The following is a 22,967-nucleotide window of genomic DNA, read 5'->3' on the forward strand; positions in this document are numbered from 1 at the left end:
GGGTGGTGGCCGAGGTGACAGGCGTCTGGAGGGGTGGAGCCAAGGGAATGGGTAGGGAGGGGCGGGCCGGCGGCCAGAGCTCCCGCGGAATTGAGGCATGGGAGGTTCCGGCAGTCTGTATCTCTCCCGCTGCACCATGAGCCGTGAGTCCCGCCTCGGTGCCCGGGAACCCTCTGTGCCTCCTGCTGGAGCCTTGAATGCCAAGCTCAGCCCTCCCCGTCTCTCTCCCTGCAGGATGGAGTCTTTCCTTCTGGTTCCCACTGCTCCTGCTGCTGCTGCCCGCGGGCCCCGCCTGGGGGGAGCCCTCGCCTGGTAGGCATCCCCGCCCCCCAAGTCCCTGTTCCCTCTTCCTCCTCTCCGCTCCAGCTGGTCCAGCTTCCCCTTTCTGCTCGTGGCGCCTGGAGGAGGGAGGGGAGGGGGCTTAGTCTGTTGATGGGATGGGGCTCTCTGAAGACCCCCGGGGAGTATGGTCTGGGCAGGTTTGGGGTGGGGGCGCTATAGGGTTCGTTCGGGGGTGGGGGGAAGGGAGGAATCGCGCCGGCTTGGGGAGGACTGGCTCTCCTCCAGCCCCTCACCTGTGTGTTCTGGGCCCCCAGCTGCCCATCAAAACGGCTGTTTCCTGCGGAGTGTGTGAGCTGCGCGCAGGAAGCAGCGCAACTGCCTGGGGAGAGGCAAGCCGGCTGGCTAGTTCCCTTTCTCCAGCCTCTAACTTGCTGGGGACCCATCCGGATTGCGAGCCCCGTGAGGACCTGGACACACCACTCCTTCTGGGAAGAGGGAGTTGGAAATACATTTACTGAGCTGGGTTCCTCCGGGAGGGTTAGATCCTCTCGCATGAGGTCCCTCAGAGAGGCGCCGCTACTCCCTCAAGCTCACAGCACTCCTGGGCTCCGGGTTTGACTTCTAGGCTCTTTGGAGGGTCTTTCCACAGGTCCTTACCTCAACCTTTCCCTCTTTTCATCAACCCAAAGAGGATGAGGAAAGTCAGATCCCCGAAAACCCTACACCCCATGCGCTAGGTTCCAGGTGAAGGAATGCAGCTCCTCCCTCTCCTTCCCCTCCCCCACTCACTGCTTCTGGGCACGTGTGTGCGCACGTGTGTGTGTTCACACATGTGCAAGGTGTGGGCATCGTTTCCTCCACTCCCCCAGTATGAGATCTGTCCCTCTCTGGGTCTCCACTTCCCATTTATAAAATGGGGGTAACACAGGATGGGAGCTGGGCCTGAGCTTTCTGCTCTGATGCTCAGAGGAGAGAGAAAAATTATTTATGTGGACTGGGAACCAGACCAGGTTTCCTGGAGGAGAGGGTTTGAGTGGGAGGCATTTGGGGAAGCCAGGCAGAGGATGGAGTGGGGTCCAGGAAAGAGTTTGGCTAGTCTGTGGGGAGAACAGGAGGAAGGGCCACGTGGCCAGCTCTTTATAGTTGGCAGAGCCAGGCAGTGGGTGCTCACAATGGCCCTGGAGATGTGACAGCCCCAGTCTGAGGAGGGGCTCTGAGGCCCAGGGCGGTGGCTCCTTTGTCTGAGACCCCGGAAGCAGAGATGGGTGACCAGGCTGCCCGGTGCCCAGTCTTTCGGCTCCTGGATCAGCCCAGGGCCCCTTCAGCCCCAGGCAGCACCCCGGGGTAACCAGGCTGGTCTGCCTGGCTTTGCCTATTCATTGAGGTCCGGTGAGCCATGGTGGGTGCCGTTTTATTTTTGCCTTTTCTACTTATCTTTATATCATTATATGTTCAAACAGATTTTTTTGTTTTGTTTTGTTTTCATTCCACAAATATTCCTGAAGGTTAGCTTTCTGCTGGTCTTTGGCTGGAGCCTGAGACAGAGCAGGGAGTAGCTCTCTGCCTGGTGGGGGAGGCAGAAATGCCAACAGACTGCACCCACCCACGGGGCCCGGGGAGGGAGCAGTCACCTCTCAAGTGTGAGGAGCTGAGGGAGGCTTCTTGGGGGCCGAAATGGGTGACCTGGGCCTTGAGGAGGGGGCTATGGGGGGAATACTGTGAGATTTTACTGTGAAACTGTGAGAGTCTCTCTGGTGGCTGTGCAGGAGCCGAGCCACACGTCTGAATGGGGGGAGGCAGATGGCAGCAGAGTGGGCAGTGGAAAGCCTGGCTGCCAGAGGCCTTTGTGCACCAAGCCTTGGGCATCCTAACTGGGGGAGTAGGTCGGATGGATGAGTTGGGGGGTGAGACTGGAAGCGGGGAACCATCAAGGAGGCTGCTGCAAGGGTCAAGGAGAGAATGAATGACGTGCTGGGTGCAGGAGCAGAGGTTTGGGCTGTACTTCCAAGTCTATGAGTGAATTGAGATCCTAGGTGCCTGGCCATCTGGCACGGAGATCCAAAGCCTGTGTTTGGCCCCAGAGGGGCAGCAAAAGGCCCACAAGACGTGGGCTGCAGATGGACCTGGGGGCAGGTGTAATGGAGAATGCTGCTTCTGCCCCTTGTGTGGTAGCAGGTGGGGTCCAGCACAGAGGACCGGACACAGCGGGGAACACCAAGCTGTTGTGCCAGGCTGTGCCAGGGCATCCTTAATGCTCAAGTTCATTGCCTCCAGCTCCTGGACTTGGCTTAGCGCTCTCTCCTGGGCTAGGAATAGGGCTTGGCCTTGGTGTCAGGCAGAGGGCCCTGAGGTCAGCTAACCCTGACAGATGGGGTGGGAACCCAGCCTGTTCCAAGGCCTCCCTGCTACTCACGCAGGCGCTGCTATCTGCAGCACCAGCCACGTCTGTGGGCCGGCATGAGACTTCCTCTCCAGCTGCCCTCCTCCAGCTCTGGGAGCAGCTGTGGGGCCTGGTGTGGTGATGCCTGCCTCTGGCTGCCACCTTGTAGGGGCTGGAGCCCGGGTCTGGCTAGTAGGTACTTTTTCCCCCTTGTGGCTGCCAAGCCCCTGGAGTTTCTCTAAATATTATTCTTAGGGGATTTCATTCCAGCCTCTTGCTGCCTGGCGCCTCTGCATCCTGGAGGACTTGGTGTTCCCTGCTGAGCTCAGAGCTCTGATTCCTGGGCTAGGGGACACTTCCATGCCTGAATCCTCAGAAGGTTCTGAATCCAGGCTCTCCTGGACAGCCCTTGTCTGAGGGAATGCGTGCTGAATGGGCCTGCTGACCAAGCCCACCCCTAGGATGGCTTGAAGACTCAGCGAGGGCAAGTTGCAAGGTTGTCTGCTGCTGGGACCGGGCCAGAGAGAGGAGGGAATCACATCAATGGAGAGGGCTGTCTCCACCCAGACCAGAGAAGAAGGGGGGATGGAAAGGGAGGTCTCTTCAGAGCTGCTCTGTTACATCCCCTCCGTGGGATACACAGAAAAAAGAGGTCCAGAGGATGGAAGGGACTTCACTAAGGACACAGAGCCAGCAAAGAACATCTACAGTCTGGCACATCTTTTCCCAGCGCCTACTTGGTGCCTGGCCCTGTGCTGGGTGTGGAAACCCAAGACTCGGTGCCTGCATCTCCCCAGTTCTCTTTCTTGGTGGTTTATTTTACAAGGTGTGCTCCACTGAGCCCGGAACGGAGCTGGCGTGAAAGCATGTGGGATTTAAGTTATACTGACGGAAGGCCTCCTTTAGCTCTGGTTGCGGCAGGGAATGGTGAGCTCGCAGGGGTTCTGATTTCATTCATTTAGGATTTTCAGGTCCACCTCAAAGAAAGGGTGACCTTTACCTCCCCTGAGATCATTCCCAGCCTAGGGATCAAAGTGACCCTCCCTGCCCCTCCCTTCCCCAAATCCAGGCCTGGAAACCTGTAGGAGGAGGAAGGAGGGGAGAGAAAGGGGTTCGAGTCTTGGCTCTGTGACCTTGAGGCAGTGGGGCTTGGGCAAGCTCCTGCCTCCAGAGCCTGGCATTCCTCATCTGTGCCATGGAGCGGTCTCCCAGACCCCTCCCAGGGAGTGCTGGGCAGAGAAACCTGAGTGGTGACTACGCAAGGCTGGTAGAGGTCAGCTGGGGCCCTGGCTTCCCTAGTAGTGGCCAGGCTCGCCCCTGGGAAAGCAGCTCCCACTCTCCTGTCTGCCCACCCTGAGCCCCAACAGCAGCCGCCGTCCTTGCTGGGGAGAACTTTTCCTACCCTGGGGCAGCTGGTGTTTGTGGAAAGTCTGCGGAGGAGGAGGAGGCAGGGAGGGAAAGTTGGACAGCCAGCCTTGGGGGGAGGAGCGCGGGTTCCGCACGCGGCCTCTCCTGGCAGGAGAGGCATTTCTGCTCCTGCCGGGGCAGGACTCGGGCTATGCAGGAAGTTTTCAAGCTAGATTCTGAGCCAGCGGCCCAGGGCTGGGGAGATGAGAGGTCTCTTTGGCCGAACTTGAGGTGGCCTGTGTCTTAGCTTCATTTTATTAATTCCACAAACATTGGCTGAGCTCTGGCCAGCACATCTGGATCCCATGGGTGGCTGGATCTCTCCAGGACTTGGTTGCCTGGAGGAGAAAGTCGGGGGAGAGTGTGGGCTTATGGTGGAGAAAAGCAGGATGACTTGGAGCCTGGGCTGAGGGACAGCGGGAGGAATTCTGTGTGGATATTGAGGGGAGGCTGACTGCTGGGGGCAAGGTGTGGGCTCAGTCGGGAGGGTCAGGTAGACTTGGAGGGAATTTTCGGGAGCAGCAACAGGCTAATAAAGGAAGAAGGGCTTTTGACTTTGGGACTAAGGGACAGGACCCCATAGAATGAGCTGGAAGGACCTCTTGAGATCCTGCTGTGGGAGGGATGGGAGACTGGGCTGTGGGGTGGTGTGAGGGCCTGTGTGTCCAGGTTGGGAGCTGGGCAGTGGCGCTCCGGGGCAGGTGAATTCGGCAGGTGAGCAGTGCTCTGAGTGGAAGGGGTCAATGAGGAGAGTTCCAGGTCCCCAAACCTCCTTGGCATTTCTGGGCCTGTGGTTGTGGGAGGGGGAGACTAGGTCCTGCCAGCTCCTTGCCCTGGGTCCTGCCGGCTGCCAGCCCGCCTGTGTCAGCCTGATAAGGCCTTTTGTTCAGCTCCTTTCCTTTCCATTGGCCCCTCCTTCCTCACCCCTGCAGGGGTCACAAAGATGCTATTGTGGGGGTTGTGGGGAGTTGCCAGGGTTTAAGCAAAATTATTTGCATGATTTTTATGATTTGCTTCTTGCTGAGTGTGTGTGATGAAAGGGGTTGGTGGGGGTGCTGGGGGCCCCTCTCTGAGGTGGGGGCGAGGAAGACCCTGCTGCCCAGGCCTCATGCTGTGAAGTGAGAAGGGGTCATGGCTTGCCCAGGGTTATGCCCTCTGATCACAGCACCCTGAGATCACTTCCCAGCATTCCCTCTTGACCCTCTATAATCAGTTTCATAAAGAAGAGAAGTTCCCCATAACATTGGCTCTGGGCCCAGAGAAGGAAGTACTACATGTTTGCAGAGGGGAGCCTGGCGTTTCCTGCGGGAGGCAGGGAAGGAGCCCCTATAGCAGGACCCTGGGTCTGTGGGAGGCCCTCTCTACCTCTCACTGAGCCTCAGTTTCCCTTGCTCTGCAGTGAATGAGCGCTGAGCGAGCTCTAAGGAGCTCTGACTTTGCTCTTGTAGAATCACGGAGGTAGTGAAGGTTGAGCCAGGGGGCTGTGCTCAAGGAGGGGCTTCCTGGTGGGGATTTCTCCAGGAGGCGGGGGCTGATGCCAGAGTGCTACCTACACTCTCAGTAGATTTTTTCCAGCCTCCTGTCTCCTGTTCCCTTGGTTCCTGACCTATCTAAAGATCCTAGAGGGCAGACCCACCTCCTCTCTCTGCGCTGTGGCCACCCCCCAGTCAGGAATGGGAGCTGAGACAGCTGAGACTCCCCTCAAACCCATACTCTCTTCAGGGTTCTGGGAAACCTCTCTCCTTGGACTTTATCACTGAGTCTGTGAGGTGGGCTGGAAATAAAGGGATGGGCAGTTGGCTTGGTATGACTTGCTGGGTGACCCTCCTGGGTTTCCCTTTATCTGGCCTCAGTTTCCCCATCTGCAAGTGGACATTAGAATCCCTGTTCTTCCTTCCCTCCTGCAAATTAGGCGGCTGATGGGTGATCTCATCTTCCTAGTGTCCAGGTGCCCAGAGGTTGGGGGCTGGTTTGAGACCCCCATCCTTGCCCCTTCCCTCAATGCTGCAAACCCTGCCCTTAGGGCTGGGCACTGACTTGGCAGGAAGTGAATGTTCTAGAGGCCTGTGGCTTCAGGGTCTTATCAGTTGTTTCCTAGCCTTTGATGCTACAGCCTGGGGCCTGTACTCTTCCACTGCTCCCCCTCCCCCATTGGTGGCAGCAGAAAGGGAGGGGGGACTTCCGCTGGGGACCCTGATGGGGACACACTGGAGATCAGAGTAGGGCCTAGAGCAGCAGGGCTATTTTTTTTTGTTTTTGTTTTTTGTTTTGTTTTTCTCTCATAGCTGTGGGACAAAGAAGGTCCTTAGGAGAATATTGAAGTCCAGTGAATTAGGACAGAACTGTCACTTGAGTCCATGCTCTGTCCCCAATGAGAGGTCACCCAAGGGTGGTCTCTGATCTCTGTTTCTCACCCACAGTGAACCCCTGTTGCTACTATCCATGCCAGCACCAGGGCATCTGTGTCCGCTTTGGCCTTGACCGCTACCAGTGTGACTGCACCCGCACGGGCTATTCTGGCCCCAACTGCACCATCCGTGAGCTGGGCCTCCAGCCCCAACTCCTTCTATCTTGGGCCCCTCCTGCTTCCCTAGGCTCATCCTGAGACTCCACTTCCTTCCTTCACCTCTGGCCATAGCCCGTCTCTTTCCTTACCTGGCTTTGATCTCTGTCTCTACCTGACCTCAGTCTTCACTCTCTGGCATGGGCTCTGTGGCCAGTCCTCATTGCCCAGCCCCACCCTCACTCCCTGGCCCTGGCCCTGTCCAGTCCTCCTACCTGGTTATGGCTTTGTCATGTATCATCACTCCCATCCTTACCCCCACCCCTGATGTTCTGCCCTGTCCCATCCTGGCCCTGGCTCCCAGTTCCCAGTCCCCATCTCCCACACTGGCTACTTCTGGTCCCACCTGGAGGGCAGGACTGAATGGCTCCCACTGCCCTCGCAGCTGATCTGTGGACCTGGCTCCGGAATTCACTGCGGCCCAGCCCCTCTTTCATCCACTTCCTGCTGACACACGGGCGCTGGATCTGGGAGATTGTCAATGCCACCTTCATCCGTGACATGCTCATGCGCGTGGTACTCACAGGTGGGTGGGGGACAAGTCCCCTAATCTGGAGGAGCAAGAAATCCTGCCAGAACTCTTGGCATCTGATAAGGGCACTGGGTGGGGAGACTCTGAGATGCCAGATAAAACAAGTCCAACCTAAGAGAAAGCTGGGAAGGTGGGGGGGGGGGGGGTATGCCTGGGGGTGGGAACTCCCTTGTCACCATCATCTTTGCCCTTTACAGCGCGTTCCAACCTTATTCCCAGCCCCCCCACCTACAACGTAGCATACGACTACATCAGCTGGGAGGCCTTCTTCAACTTGACCTATTACACTCGTGTTTTGCCCTCCGTGCCCCAAGACTGCCCCACACCCATGGGGACCAAAGGTAATGGAGGTGGGGCTAGGGGGCTGGGGATCACAGGAGATGCTCAGTTCTCCTCTCTGGGAAAAAGCAATTGTAAAGATAGCTGGACCAAGGCAAGGCATATGACATATTGAGAAGCAGGGCCCATGACAGGGAAGGGTGGTAGAGGGTCTTGCCTGAGGTCACCAGAGAGTCAGTGGCAAAGTCAGACTAGTGTTTCCATGTTTCCAGGTTGCCTCTTTACCTGAACCTTGTCTATAATGGGTGGGATCCTGCTGGAATGGGAGTGACTTAAAGTTAAAATGTAGGAGGGAAGCAATGTGCTTTTTAGTTGGTTCTTCACCAATGTAAATAGCTTTACATGCTCCATTAGTGCAGTTTACATATAAGGTCAGATAGTCTTTCCTTAGTTGCCCAACCCCCACTCAATCTCACAGGCAGGCGTCTTTCTTGACTATCCAAACAGCTGAGAGTTCACCCAGCTCAGAGCCATCATTTCAGCTTCAAAGGCAGAGAGGACCAGAGGCATCGGTCTGCCACTGCCATCACTTCAGTTCCCACCACATGGTGTCGCTGTGGAGCCTTGATTCTGGGTTGAGTGCAGGCCCAGGGCTGTGTGCTTCCCTGGTTCACACAGGCAAACATAAAGGTGTCCTTACTTGGGCCTCAAGAGCACTGTGCTGATGGTTTACACTCATATGTAGCTACTCTTCCCAAAGCACAACCATTCTGCCAGAATAGCTGGGTCTAGCAGAACTTCTGGAGCCTGCCAATACTTTGCTGGGACCTGTCCAAGTTCCCTTTTGGGGACTTCCCTTTGGGGTACTATCTACCCTTTCCTGCCAGAGGAAACCAGTCAGCCATTTCCATTCAGAAGAATTAGTCTTCTGATCTTTAACTGTCAACCCTGGGCTTCACATGAGGTGACATGAAAGGATGCCTTTACCAAAACACAAATGTTTAATTATTCTTTTCTGCAAATGCAATGGGTACTGACTCATCTGACACTGACATGATTATGGAAGGTCTCTTAACACTTATTCTCACAATGACAGACACCTGCTTCAAGGTGACTGTTGTCTTTACCCTAGACATAGAAAGACTGGCATTGCTTAAAATAGGTTGGCAAACTCCAGTCTGCAGGCCAAACCCGGCCCACTCTCCGTTTTGTAAATAAAGCTTTACTGGAACACAGTCACACTCATTACGAAGTCACACAATAGTGAAGCTGAGCAGATGAGACAGAGACCGTATGTTGGCAAAGCCTCACGTATTGACTATCTTGACTTTTACAGAAAATGTTCACGGACCCGTTATTTAAAAGATCTCATCTCACCAGTTCTCTGTCATGCTTACATTACTTCATGCACTTCTCCAACCCGCTGTATAAGAAAGGTTTCATTTGTCCTATTTTAGAGATGAGGAAGTTGAAGCTCAGGGGGATGACATGACTTATCTGTGTTCACACGGTTTGTGAAGGTTTCGGCCAGTTTCATACACAGGGCTGGGGAGTCCAAGTTCTTTCTTTTTTTTTCTTTCTCTTTTTTCTTTTGTTTCTTCTTTCTTTTTGGTTAAGTTTTTCAAAGTTGCAAACATACACAAAAGTTGAGAGGAAAGGAAAATGATCTAGGCATCTACCTTCCAGTTTTAAGGCTTATGCACAATCTTATTTCATCTATCTTCTTTTGCCTTATTTTTTATGGAGTATTTGAAAGCAAATTCCAGATATCCTACCACTTCACCCAGATATACTTCCAGGGTCTTTTGGTAGAGAAAGTGCAAGGGGCCATCTGGTGGGAGTGAGGTGGTCCTTGGGCCGCTCTGGGCTTCCTGCATGGACCAACTTGGTCTGGTGTCCGAGGCCCTGGAGGAGATGCAGGGAGGCGGATGCAGGGAGGTGGCAGTGACTGCTCTTTTCCCTCCCCAACCAGGGAAGCAGCAGCTGCCAGATCCCCAGCTCCTGAGCCGTCGCTTCCTGCTCAGGAAGAAGTTCATACCTGACCCCCAAGGTGCCAACCTCATGTTTGCCTTCTTCGCACAACACTTCACCCACCAGTTCTTCAAAACTGCTGGCAAGATGGGTCCTGGCTTCACCAAGGCCTTGGGCCATGGGGTAAGTACCTAGGAGGGGCTCAGGGCTTCTCTGGGCCTAATTTGGCATGTGCTGTTGTCACTGGTGGGAAAGGACCATCTGACGATCTGATTGGACCCTCTCTCTGTCCTCAGGTAGATCTTGGCCACATTTATGGGGACAGTTTGGACCGTCAGTATCAGCTGCGGCTCTTTAAGGATGGGAAACTCAAGTACCAGGTAGCTATGGACATGGGCATGGAGCTTTGGGAAGGGCCTTCCACCAAGGTCTTCCCTGGCAGAGGCTGTTGTGTTCTGAGAGGGCCAGCTTCAGGAGTTGGAGGTGTGAGAGAGGAGGAGAGACAATAGACCCCAGAGAAGGTGCCAGGCCCGAGATGCAGACAAGGAACAGAAATGGCCCCTCATGTTTCCTGGGAGATAGATTTTAGGGCTCAATAGGAGATGGGCGTTTCCAGTTTACCTTTGCTCATTTACTTTTCCCACCATATTAATTGGGCACTATGAGTGCCTGGCACAGGTTAGGGAGCAGTGACCACGATAATTTGGGGCCCTGCCCTCTGGGAGCTCAAAGCCAATCAGAGGCCACAGACATAACACTAGGATTCTTGTTCCACAAAGTCATTTTGTCTGGAAAGTTTTAGCACTGTCCAATAGAAATATGATGTGAACCACAGATGTCATTAAAACTTTTCTAGTGGCCACCTTAAAAGAGGTAAAGAGAAACATGAAATTGATCTTGATAATACATTTCACCTAACCCATATATATCCAGAATGTTATTATTTCAACATGTAATCAGAACCAAAGTTATTCACAAAATATCTCACATTCTTTTTTTAATGCTAGATCTCAGAAATCTGATCTATATTTTATACTTACAGCACATCTTAATTTGGCTGGCAAATTTTCATTGGGGATATCTGATCTGTATTTAGATTTCATAAAATTCAGTGTTGACATTTACAGTAGGCTCATTTTCTCCAGTTGTTTTAAGTGCACTTAAACCATTTCCCAATAGCTATAGTATCTGTTTCAAAATTTAAATAGAAATTAAGTAAAACAAACAATTCACATTCACATCAGCCACACTTCTAGTGCTCCACAGCTATGCATGAATGTCTAAACAAATGAAAACCCAAATAAAAGGTCCAGAGCTGAATCTTTAGGGCTAAAAACAGTCTTCGGCACATAGTAGGTCCTCTGAACGAAGAAACTGCCATATAACCCATTACACTGTGATAACTGCCACCAGAGAGAAGTCTTCCCAGGGAATGACACATAAACCAAGAGTTGCATGAAGTTTGAGAGGAGTTCGGGAGGTTAAGAAGGGAGAGGGCCTTCCTGGGTAGCATGTGCCAAGGCGTAGGGGGTGGTGGTGGGAGGGAAGCAGCCTAAGTGACTTGAAGGGAGTGGAATGAGGAAGGTGCTCCTGGACACCTGAATGATGGGGTTGGGGGTGGAGACGTCTGCGGGGCTGTGTTAAGGATTTCTGATGTTTTCCCAAGAGCAGAGAGAACTTGGAAGGTGTTTAAGCCAAGGTGTGATACGAGATGTAGGTTTTTAAGGACTGCTCAGGCTACAATGCTGAGAATGGGCTGCGTGGGGGCAGGAGGAAGAGTAAGGAGCCATTGTGAGGAGTCAGGGTGGGTTAGAAGCTGGTGTTGGTAATGGGGACAGGGAGAAAGGGATCTGTTTTAAGAGAGATTTAGGCAGTGGAATCAACAAGTCTTGGTTAGGGAGAGCGGGAAGGTACCCTGTGTGATACGCAGCTGTAAGCAGGAGTGGGAGGGAGTCAGATGTGGTAGGTGCAGGCGCCCTGCCCCGTCCCCAGGTTGCCAGGTGGCCCCATCCTGCAGATGCTGGACGGAGAGATGTACCCACCATCAGTGGAAGAGGCGCCTGTGTTGATGCACTACCCAAAGGGCATTCCGCCCAAGAGCCAGATGGCTGTGGGCCAGGAGGTGTTTGGACTGCTTCCCGGGCTCATGCTTTATGCCACGATCTGGCTGCGCGAACACAACCGCGTGTGTGACCTGCTGAAGGCTGAGCACCCCACCTGGGGAGATGAGCAGCTCTTCCAGACGGCCCGCCTCATCCTTATAGGTGAGGACCCCGAACCAGCCCCGTCCTGGAAGGTCATGCCCTCCATTCTGAGAAACAGGGGGTGGCGGGCTGGGGGACACCTATGAGACTTGGGGCAGGCCCATTCCCCTTTGTGAGCCTCAGTTTCCAAATGTGGACATTGGGGATAATGATGATTCAAGTAAGGACTTGTTTAGATGATGAATGAGAAAGTACTCAACATGTAGTAGGACTTCAAAAAAATGTCTGTGATGGTTGATATTAACTGGGTGACTCGCAGCCAATTTCATTACCCATCCCAAGTCTCAGTTTCCCAGTGTACCACACAGAATGACGTCCCTAGCATGTGTGGGACAAACCCCAGCTCTCTGACCTTCAGAAATCCTGTTTCCTTTCCTGCGTGTGTCTGCCTCCCTGGAGTTTGGTAGCTTCTAGATGACTCAGGGACAGGATATTTTTGTGTCTCCTAAGGGGATGAGTCTGCAGCCTAAAATGTCAGATGGCTTCCTGCCTGGGAGTTTGGCCTCTGACACCCCATCCAGTTCTTATTTACTCTGAGTTACCCGTAAGCCCCTTTCCCCACCTCTGGGCACCCCTGGGGAGGGCTGGTCCCATTAGAGTTCCTGATTCACTGGAGCCTGGAAGAGCTGGGCAACAGGAATAGATACAGACGAAAGAAGAAGAAGGGCTGGCTCTGAATTACAGCTTTGCAGAAACCTTGACCAGAGAGGGCAAGTCTGTGGCTGGAGGCTGCCCAGCATCTCACTGGTGATAAAGCTGTGACCACAGGCCGAAACCGGTTTGGCTCAGTGGTAGAGTGTCGGTCTGCGGACTGAAAGGTCCTGGGTTCGATTCCGGTCAAGGGCATGTACATTGGTTGCGGGCACATCCCCGGTGGGGGGTATGCAGGAGGCAGCTGGTCGATGTTTCTCTCTCATCGACGTTTCTAGCTCTCTATCCCTCTCCCTTCCTCTCTGTTAAAGAAAAAAAAAAAAAAGCTGTGACCACAGGTGATGAAGCTGTATATCCAGTGCTTCATTTAACACTCACCAACTGCCTATGCACCATATATGATTACTTTTCTTGTGAAAATTAAGATTCAGAGAGGTCAAGTGGATTCTCCAACAACACTAGGCAGAAGACTTGAGTCAGGTCTGGCTGCCACCAAGGTGTATGCTATTTCCACCACTGCACAGGGTTAGCTCGTTCCTGAGTGGGGAGGGGATGCAAGACTTAGTCTGGTCTTTTGTGAATGTGATTATGGGGAGGGCATTTTCCCCTCACACCTACACTTGGGTGGGCCTTTGTGTAATGACACTCTGTGATGCCAGGCCCTGTGCCAAGCAGCTTAGATGCTTTTATTCCCTACTCCTTCCAACAACCCTATGACCATTATTGTACTGATATTATTATAATACCCATTTCACAGACAAGGAAAGTCTGTGAAGACAAGGAAAGTTCAGAGAGATTAGGTAACTGGGCCCAAGCACAAGTGGCTAGAAGGAGGCCAGAATTTGGACCCAGGCCAGCTGACTGCAAATCCAGTGGATCCGGATCAATTTGCTAAAAGCCCATTTGTCTAATGGCTGATTGGGCAAAATACCTGTTTCTTTTAATATCTAGGTGACCACTTTTCATTTTGTTATGGGATGTTCAATTTGTTTCTTCCCTGGCTCTGCTTTGTAGCTGGTTTCTGAGGGAGCAGAGGAAAATCTATGCATAAGAATTCTGATATATAAGAACATGTAAGAAATATATTTGGGACTAGATTCACTTTCTGTCTTCAGTGTCATCTCTTGCTGCAGCAGCTGCTTTTAGGGGGGTTTCTTCCAAACCACCTCTCCCCTCCTTTCACTCCAAGAGCCTCCACTTCCAATCTTTTATGGCCTCTCCAACTTCTTTTTATTTTTTTATTTTTATTGATTTCAAAGAGAAAGGGAGAGGCAGAAACATCAATAATGAGAGAGAATCACTGGTTGGCTGCCTCCTGCATGGCCCCTACTAGGGATCAAGCCTTTAACCTGGGCATGTGTCCTGACTGGGAATCGAACCCAGGACCACTTGGTCCCCGGGACGATGCTCAATCCACTGAGCCACCACAGCTGGGCTTCAACTTCTTTTAATGGGCTGTGGGAGGGTGGTCACCCAGGGCTCACAGAACCGGGCTCTAACACTTTTTTTGCATGTCCTGGTTAGCTGGGTCATAACCTCCCATTGGAATGTAGGAGCTACCCGAGACAGAAAGTTCCATTTTCACACCCCCCTCCCCAAAAGACAAGTGTCTGTAGCCAAATAAAGCAAAAACAACAACAGCAATAAAGAAGCGCAAAGCTAGCCCTGTTTATGAACTGGCCTGCTGCTTCCCAAGCGGGGCTACATCCTGTGCTCTGCTGACTCTGCTCCCAGGGGAGACCATCAAGATCGTCATCGAGGAGTACGTGCAGCAGCTGAGCGGCTACTTCCTGAAGCTCAAGTTCGACCCAGAGCTGCTGTTCAGCTCCCAGTTCCAGTACCAGAATCGCATCGCCTTGGAGTTCAACCATCTCTACCACTGGCACCCGCTCATGCCCGACTCCTTCGTGGTGGGCTCCCAGGACTACAGCTACGAGCAGTTCCTGTTCAACACCTCCATGCTGGTGAACTATGGGGTGGAGGCCCTGGTGGACTCCTTCTCTCGCCAGAGCGCTGGCCGGGTAAGCTTTGGAAGAGCCTTGGTGAGGGTGGGTGGGCTCTGGGATCCAGCAGACCTGGATCCAAATTCCAGTTTTCTTTTCTGCAGAATGGGGACAGCATGCCTTCATTCATTCTCTTGTCCTTTTGTCCATTTGGCAATGCCAGGCATTGCCCCAGTGTTGGGGACACAGTGGTGACTAAGACCAGTGTGGTTCTTGGGTCCTTGTCCTTTTGGTGCTCATATTTAGAAAGGAACAGTAGTCGTATGACGGAAAACATCATTTGTGCAGTATTGCATGTTAGACCCTGTACCAATGCTTCTCTGATATGAATTTTAAAAGAAGAGATGTTAGAAACCACAGTCCACAAAACTTTCAAAGCCCACAGTGTGTTGGGACCTTAGAGAGGGGCTTCTGAGCCAGCCCTGGGGACTGTGGACGAGGAAGTCTTGTCTGAGCAGAGATTGGCTGAACAGGGATTGCCAAGGGAAGGGCAGGGATGATTGCATTCCAGATGGAGGGGACAGCATGGGAAAGGCCTCGAGGTCAGAGGGTATGGCAATTTGAGGACCAGGAGGACATTCAGAGTATGGCCTGCACCTACTAGGTCCTTATTACATTATAGGTCCCTGTTGTGGGTTGAATGTCCTCACCACCAATTTACATGTTAAAAGTCCTACCCCCCAATATCTCTATCCTAATCCCCAGTGACTGTATTTGGAGATAGGGTCTTTAAAGGGGAAATTAAGGTTAAATTGGGGTCATTGGCTGGGCCCTGGTCTGACTGGTGTTCTGATAAGAAGAGATTAGGATATAGACATGCACAGAGGGAAGACATAGAGAGAAGATGGCCATCTATGAGCCTCAGAATGAAACCAACCCTGCTGACACCTTGATCTTGGATTTGTAGCCTCCAGAATTGTGAGGGAATAAGTTTCTGTTGTTTAGGCTACCCAGTTGGTGGAACTTTGTTGTGGCTTCTCTAGTAAATGAATACAGCCCTTTGCCCTGATTACCTAACCAACCTCCTCCTCAATCTCCTTGTGCCCACGCTTGGAAGCTCCAAGGTCCTTCATAGCTCCCCTCATCTCCTGTTTGTCTCTAATCCTTGTCCCTAAGCCCTATCATGAAGTTGTGGCACCATATGGATTTAGGTTTCCTCCTGGCAATTAGACTGAAATTTGCATATGCTGCCATCAATGGGCAGCTGCTGGCTGCTTTGTGGCCTCTCTTCAGAGACAGTAGCTTTTGTGTGTGGCTGCATGGTTTCTGAAGAAACTTTAAGGCATGACCATGATAACGCATGTGATAGCCCTGTTGTTTTCTGGAACAAGGCAGAAGGGCAATGGAAGTGTGTTGACTCCCAGGATATTAAAGAGAGTGTGAGAAGTGATAAAACAGGCTTCCCCTGATAATTACCACACATGGCTACCATCTAGGGGTCAGCATGTGACCAACACTGTGATAACTGCTTTGCATACTTTATCTGGCTTATTTCACAACCATATCAGGTGGATGCTCTTACCTTCCCCATTTTTGCATAGGAGGAAACTGAGACTTGGTTTCAGTAACTTGCCCAAGGTTCCTGTGTTAGTTTCCTGTAGCTGCAAAAGGACCACAAACTAGGTGGCTTTAAACAGCAGAAATTTATTCTTTACTAGTTCAGGAGGCTAGAAGTCCAAAATCAAGGTGTTGGCTGAGCCATGCTCTCTCTGAACATCCCAAGGGAGAACCTATTTAATGCCTTTCTCTCTGCTCCTGGCAGTTTCCAGCAATTCTTGGTATTCTTTGGTTTGTAGAAGCATCATTTCATCATGGTGTTCTCCCTGTGTCTCTGGTTTTTCTTTTTATCAGGACATCAGATGTTGGATTAGAGCTCACCCCACTAGAGTATGACCTCTAATTACATATATTTTCAAATAAAGTCACATTCATCAATACTGGGGTTTAGGATGTCGACATATCTTTTTTTTTTTTGGGGGGGGGGGAGGGAGAAGCGCCACACAATTCAACCACAACAGCCCCACAGTTTGTAAATGGTCAAGCTGAGATCGCCACCAGTCTCTGCTAGCTTTGCTCCAACTTGTATGATTTCACCCAAATATGTGCTTCCTCATTCCCATTCAATTATACTTGTTCTATCCAAACGGAACCTTCCTTAATAGGATGTTGGGATTTCCCACCTAAACTGAAGTGGTTAGGGAATGGTGTGAGTGACAGTGGTCCTCCTGGCTCATTCCACAGTTCGAGATGGGGAAGATGGGTAGCTAATCCCTATTGTAGACTCCCAGAGGGTTCCCGAGAAAGCATGGCAGTGGCAGACCTAGCATCAGGCTGCTGGCACAGTGAGGGCTAGGTTGAGCCATACTCTCTTTCCCAGTTCAGGAAGGACTCCGACCTGAAGTTCTTTTCCAGGGCAATGTGGCCAGGCTCTCAGACCATGGCTATATCTCTCTCTTGGCAGATTGGTGGGGGTAGGAACATAGACCACCACATCCTGCACGTGGCCGTGGAAGTCATCAAGGAATCTCGAGAGCTGAGGCTGCAGCCTTTCAATGAGTACCGCAAGAGGTTTGGCATGAAGCCCTACACCTCTTTCCAGGAGTTCACAGGTGAGAAGCTGCTTCCTGGAAACAGTCCATGCCCTCAGTGAACTTGCCCTGAAATGTGGGAGACATAGAGAAGCAGAGTGGGCCAATACATGTGGCCAGGACTGTGACTGGGATTACAGGGGTTTGGGATGGCAAATACCCTTCTAGAGGATAGAAGGTAGCTTTTGAGCTGGGTTTGAAGGATAAAAGGAATATTCTGGGTAAAGAATAGAGGGAACAGCATTCTAGGTAAAGGAACAGAGAGTACAAAAGCACAGAGGTCATAAAAAACAAGTCTACTATGGATAATAGTTGTAGTTGTGGATGGACAAGGAGCTTATGTGGGAGTAGGATAGAGGTAGTGATAGGAGGTTGTGTCAAATTGTACAGAATCTTGAATTTTGTGCTACAGATTTTGGGTTTTATTCTGTCTAGTTGATTTTAAATACCCATTTATGGACTAACTACCTAAGGATCACTTATAAAATTGATTAAAAATACTGAACTCTAGATGTCTATTCCAGAGATTCTGATTCAGGAGGCCTGGATGGTGCCCAAGACTGTGTGTGTGTGTGTGTGTGTGTGTGTGTGTGTGTGTGTATTGTTATTGCTGATCCCCAGCTGTTGAGCAGCCAAGTTTAGAAACCTTTGTCACAGACAATGGGAAGCCACTGAAGAGCTTTGACAAAAGTGTAACATGACCTACCTGTAGCTGTGTAGTAGTGCCGTATGGGAGGGTGGATTTGAGGAAACAGGTAGGAAAGTTCAATGTCTATCTCCTGTGACAGTCCATAGAGGCAGAAATAGCTCTATTGCTCAATCTTTGTGTGAGGTTGGACTAGTTACATTATGTCTCTGAACTCCAGTAGAATTCAGGCTCTTAGACCTGGATAAGGCCTTATAACCTGCCTGTGAAGGAAACAAAATGGGTAGCTTCTCCCTATTGTAATGATCAGGTAATTGGGGCACAGAAAAGTGGGATGAGTTGCTCAAGGTCACGTGCTGTTTGGTGGTAGAACCATGACTCTGTCAGTAGCAAATTCCTTCCCTAGACGCAGTCCTGGAGAAGGGCCAGTCAGCCATTTGTCATTCTAGAATACTGAGTTTCTGGTTAACCATCCAGAATGTTAGAACTGGTTCTCATTGACATGCCCGAAAACTGGGTTCCTGTTCGACAACCTAGAATGCCAGATTTTAGGGCATGTGCTCAATTGCTCAAGCTGTTTTTCTGAACTCCCTTATTTTCCCCAGAGAAAGGTGGACCTAGAAGGTTTCATCCCCAGATTAATCTCAATGGGTGGTACAGTGATTCTGAATGCAGCTTCTTCCCCTTGTAGGAGAAAAGGAGATGGCAGCTGAATTGGAGGAGCTATATGGAGACATTGATGCCTTGGAGTTATACCCGGGACTGCTTCTTGAGAAGTGCCATCCAAACTCTATCTTTGGGGAGAGTATGATAGAAATTGGGGCTCCCTTTTCCCTCAAGGGCCTCTTGGGGAATGCCATCTGTTCTCCTGAGTACTGGAAGTCAAGCACATTTGGTGGTGAGATGGGCTTCAACATTGTTAAGACGGCCACACTGAAGAAGCTGGTTTGCCTTAACACCAAGACTTGTCCCTATGTTTCTTTCCACATACCCGACCCTCTTCAGGATAATGAGCCTGATGTGGAGCGGCCATCCACAGAGCTCTGAGGGCAGCAGTGTTCTGGAGGATAGGGCTTTTTGCTTGCCTTCCAGAGTGCTGAGGCCAAGGTGAATAATCTTAAACATTGGGTTTCTAGATTGGCATCGAGAAAATCTGAGTTGAAATGTAGAATTCTGTGTCTTTCACCTGTTATGTGGAATGTTGTGGTCTTGTCATTCTAGAATACTGAATTCCTGGTTAACCATCCAGAATGTTAGAAGTGGTTCTCATTGGCATGCCTGAAAACTGTGTTCCTGGTTGACAACCTTGAATGCCAGATTTATGGTTGATATGGAATATAGGCATTCTAAAATTTGGAGTTCCTGATGAAATAATTCAGAAAGTTAGAGGGTTCTTATTTTGCATTCTAGACTTCTGATTGGTGATTCAAAATGTTGTTGATCTGGTTGCTGATCCAAAATACTGGTTGGTATGTCAGATCAATCTTGGTCTCCATGTCTAGAATGTTTATTTTCCTGTTCAGGGAGATATCCATAGAGCAGGAGAATAAAATGTCTAACAAGAATGCATTGCCTGAATCTGTGCCTGTATAGAGGGGGCAAAGAGGTAAGTTCTTTTTTGGAGACTCCAATTTAGACTCTGGTCTGAGGATTTAGAAAGAACAGGTGAGCTTTTTCCAGGCCACTGGTCAGAAGCCACCAGAGCTCTGTATTCATCTGGGTCTTGACTCATGGCAGCTGTTCCTCATGAAGTGAATAAAATTCTTTTTCCAATTGCCTGTTATGCATCTCTTTTGATCCCATCCCCCAAAACAGAGGCAACACTGAAATGACCTTTCTCCTAGCCACTCGCCAGATGTGCTCGAAGTTGCAGCATGGGACTTTCCCCTGGGATTGCTGGGGCACATCACTGCCTGGAACTCTCACCATCCTATGCTTTATTTACTCCATGAGTTAGGCATCACCTCCTCCAGGCTGTTCTCCTAAAACACTCAATTCCCCAGCTCCCACCATCTGATGAAAACAGTCTCCTCCCTTACAGAGTGTACAAAAGAGATGAAGGACAGCTGAGGAGGAGAGTGCTTACAATTGTACATACTTAATCCTCAAGAAGGAGATGATATAATAAAAATCCTATCCATTTCAAAACTGAGGAAACTGGGACTCAGGGTGGTCACGTGACATGCCCCCACAGGGGCCAGAGCCAGGTTGAGACAGCCATCCAGCTTCTCCTTGCTTCCTGGTTTGACTCAGTTCCAGGCTTAATCTCACCTGTCTGGCTCAGGGTTAAAGGCAGAAGGTGGGGTGCAGCCTTCCAATTACTTGGTGCTATTTGTTTGACCACAAATATTTATTTTCTTAACTGCTTACTGCATGCCAGTTATTGTCACAGGCTACTGAGTGATGATGACAGACAAGGCTTCTGCTGGCATGGAGCTCACATGCCAAGGGGGTAGAGCAAATGAGAAATAAATATGATTTCCCTTTGAACTCACTCTGCTCTGCCCTCCACTGCTTGGCCCCTGAGCACATATACCATTTTCAAAGCCACATAGACCCTCTTAGCCAGCAGAGAGGAGAAGTCAGAAACATAAAGTAAAAGGTTGAGAAAGGTCCTCCATGCTCTGTACTTTGGGCTTTAGAGATCCTGGAGGAGAACAATGACCCAGAAATAATAGGAGGAATGGAATCCAAGCTGAGGGTCCCTGGGACTGGGCTTCCTGCCTATGATCCAGAAAGCCTTTGTTTCTCTTTTGTTGGCTGGAAATACCTCCCTTCCCCTGGACCTGTTAATGCAGAGAATGCAGTCCTTCCTTGCTCTGGAAGGATCCATAAGGTGCTGGAAAGTGGGCATGAAGTGCTTGTGTCTCATCTTACTTGCCTGTATCTATTTCCCCTCTTCTGCTAATACCCCCACTTTGCCTGAGAACCCACCCCTCTTGTTCCTTTCAGTCTTGGTGACTCCCAAAGGGTGGGCCTATGAATCAGTCCTGGCCAATCGAATACTCTCTCCTGCTACACTGGCCTTCAGTGGAGGGAGTTGCATGGGGATTAAGATGACAGACTCAGACTCGTCCCCTGTCAGAAAAGCCTGTCTATTTGTTCCTGTTCCCAAGATCACCAGAGAAGCCTGGATTCCTGACCTCAAGACTTCAGCTTTTTCTTCCATCCTCCAGGCTGCTCTTTGAATCCCTCTTTCACTGAGGTGGATCAGAGTTGGAGTCTGTTGCTTGCAACCAAACCTTAATGGCTGCCGACTTGGATAGCCATACCCGGGGTATAGGTGACAGAGAACTATGATGGCTCTGGGTGGAATTTTCATCAGCGGAGACACAATCAGACCAGTGTTTTAGAAAAATGGATGACACAGTAGATCAGGAAGCACTAGAGGCCATTAGAACAGTGAGGAGGCTGTGGCCGAGGTCCAGCTGAGAAGGCAGCAGCAGAAAGGCTGGGGAATGGGAGGATGGGATGGATTTCAGCAACAGTCTTTTCCTAAATGCAGCTGCCTAGATTAAATGGACTTCATTTTATATGGACAACTGTGTATGAATTTTTTGCAAGTGGAAACTTAGGTCAAATGCACCAGGAAGGCTTCTTCAGAGTGAAAGATTTTAATGTTTGTAACATCAATGCCCATTCCTGGAATATAAATTTGGTGGTGTAATGATTAATTAGCATTGCTTCATCTTGGCTGGGCTACAGTTATTTAATCAAAACTTAATCTAGTTGTGGCTATGAATGTTTTTTGCAGACATGCATGGTTAACATCTATAATCAGTTGACTTTAAGAAAAGGAGATTATCATTTATAACATGGGTCAGCCTTATCTAAGAAGTTGAAAAACCCCAAAGAACAAAAAACTGAAGGCTTCAGAAAAGAAATTCTGCTTCAAGACTACAGCACCAACTCCTACCTGAGCGTTCAGCCTGCCGACATGCCCTATGGATTTCAGACTTGCCAACCCTGACGATCAAGTGAGCCAATCCTAAAAATAAAGTCATATATGCATATGCACACACACACACACACACACACACACACACACATCCTATTGGTTCTGTTTCTCTGGAGAAGGTTGGCTGACACAGTACGTCGTGCCTCATTCAAGGCCTGTAGCACAAATAACAGAATATCCCCTGACCCATTTAAGCAATAAGGAAATTATTTTAGGACTAGAGGCCCGACGCATGAAAATTCATGCAAGAATGGGCCTTCCTTACCCTGGCTGCTGGCACCACCTTCGCTCTGGCTGGAGCCACCTTTTTGCCTTCTCACACTGCCCAGAAGCCTGGAGTGGCTGGGGTGGCATGGAATGCCTGCATTGTTGCCATGGCACAACGCAGGCATCCCACCCCACCCTGCCCCTGGCCACTCAGTGCCTGCATATGCAAATTAACCCACTATCTTTGTTGGGTTAATTTGCATAATCACTCCTGATTGGCTGGTAGGCGTCATGAAGTTATGATCAATTAGCATGTTACTCTTTTATTAGTGTAGATGTTGCGTAGCTCCTGGAAACACTGGCAGGACCAGAGGATTAGGCTCAGAGACTTTGTGCCTAGGAACAGCAGCTACTGCTCCAGGGAAGACACCTCTGCTGCTGCCACCACTTGCAGGCATCTCAGATGGCACCTCTGTTGCCCAAACCCTGCTCTTGCTGTCCCTGAAAGCTGGCTGCTTCTATAGCCACCCTGGCTAGAAAATGGTTCTGGGTGATGCCTGCTTCCCTGTTTTTACCTACTTGGAATTGAAGTCATTTATATTTTGCATTTGATTGGCAGAGCCTAACTCACATGCCTACAGTCCAGCTCCAAGAGAGTGGGGAAGTGAGTTTTCTGGCTTGCACCTTGGGGAAACTCTCTGCATGTGGGAAGGATGTTCATGGGGGCTGGAAAACATGGGTGGTCTAATTCAGCAGATCTGGGTTTTCAGTTCTGTTTTGCTTCTATGGGCCTGTGCCCTAGAACCACAAAGAATACCACTACAGTGGTATCACAGTTAACCTAGCAACAGCTCAAAATAATTGTAAGCAAAGAAACTTGAGAAGTTAAATTGTGGAAGTACAGAATAGCAGTGATACCAGGACTGTAGTCCACTCTGCAGATGCACAGACCACTTTGCTAACAATGTTTGAGGAAAAACGGTGTCAAAATGTTAGGCATTCTTACAACCCACTTTTCTCCTTACTCATGCTTTTCTATAAAAATGGACTGTAAACTAAAATTTATATGAATGACAGTAAGGAATATTAAAACATCAAAGATGGCTTTATAGGGCAATATTAAGGGAATTACAGCAAAACATTCTCAGTATCTTACCCCTTTAATCATGTTTGATCTCCTCCTAACCTAGGTCTGAATAATTTTTTTGTTCTCAATCTCTATACTTTTGCTGAAAG

At 50.2% G+C, this 22,967-nt stretch overlaps 1 protein-coding gene across 2 annotated transcripts; it reads left to right on the forward strand.

The window, feature by feature from the left end:
• The first annotated feature begins 35 nt into the window (after window positions 1-35).
• Window positions 36-19,344, forward strand: PTGS1 (prostaglandin-endoperoxide synthase 1). Of its 2 annotated transcripts, XM_084899225.1 has the most exons (11): window positions 76-143; window positions 235-312; window positions 6,490-6,606; window positions 7,018-7,158; window positions 7,362-7,505; window positions 9,416-9,597; window positions 9,711-9,794; window positions 11,432-11,678; window positions 14,064-14,350; window positions 16,794-16,941; window positions 18,258-19,344. In XM_084899225.1, the coding sequence occupies exons 1-11, from the start codon at window positions 98-100 to the stop codon at window positions 18,611-18,613; spliced, it is 1,830 nt and encodes a 609-aa protein (XP_084755351.1). In that variant the 5' UTR covers window positions 76-97; the 3' UTR covers window positions 18,614-19,344. The 2 variants fall into 2 exon arrangements, with proteins under 2 accessions (XP_084755352.1, XP_084755351.1); XM_084899226.1 differs by lacking the exon at window positions 6,490-6,606 and having other exon boundaries at window positions 36-143.
• Window positions 19,345-22,967: the final 3,623 nt, after the last annotated feature.

The sequence above is a fragment of the Pipistrellus hanaki genome (genome assembly GCF_964339955.1).
Source record: "Pipistrellus hanaki genome assembly, chromosome: 11".
Taxonomy (NCBI): domain Eukaryota; kingdom Metazoa; phylum Chordata; class Mammalia; order Chiroptera; family Vespertilionidae; genus Pipistrellus; species Pipistrellus hanaki.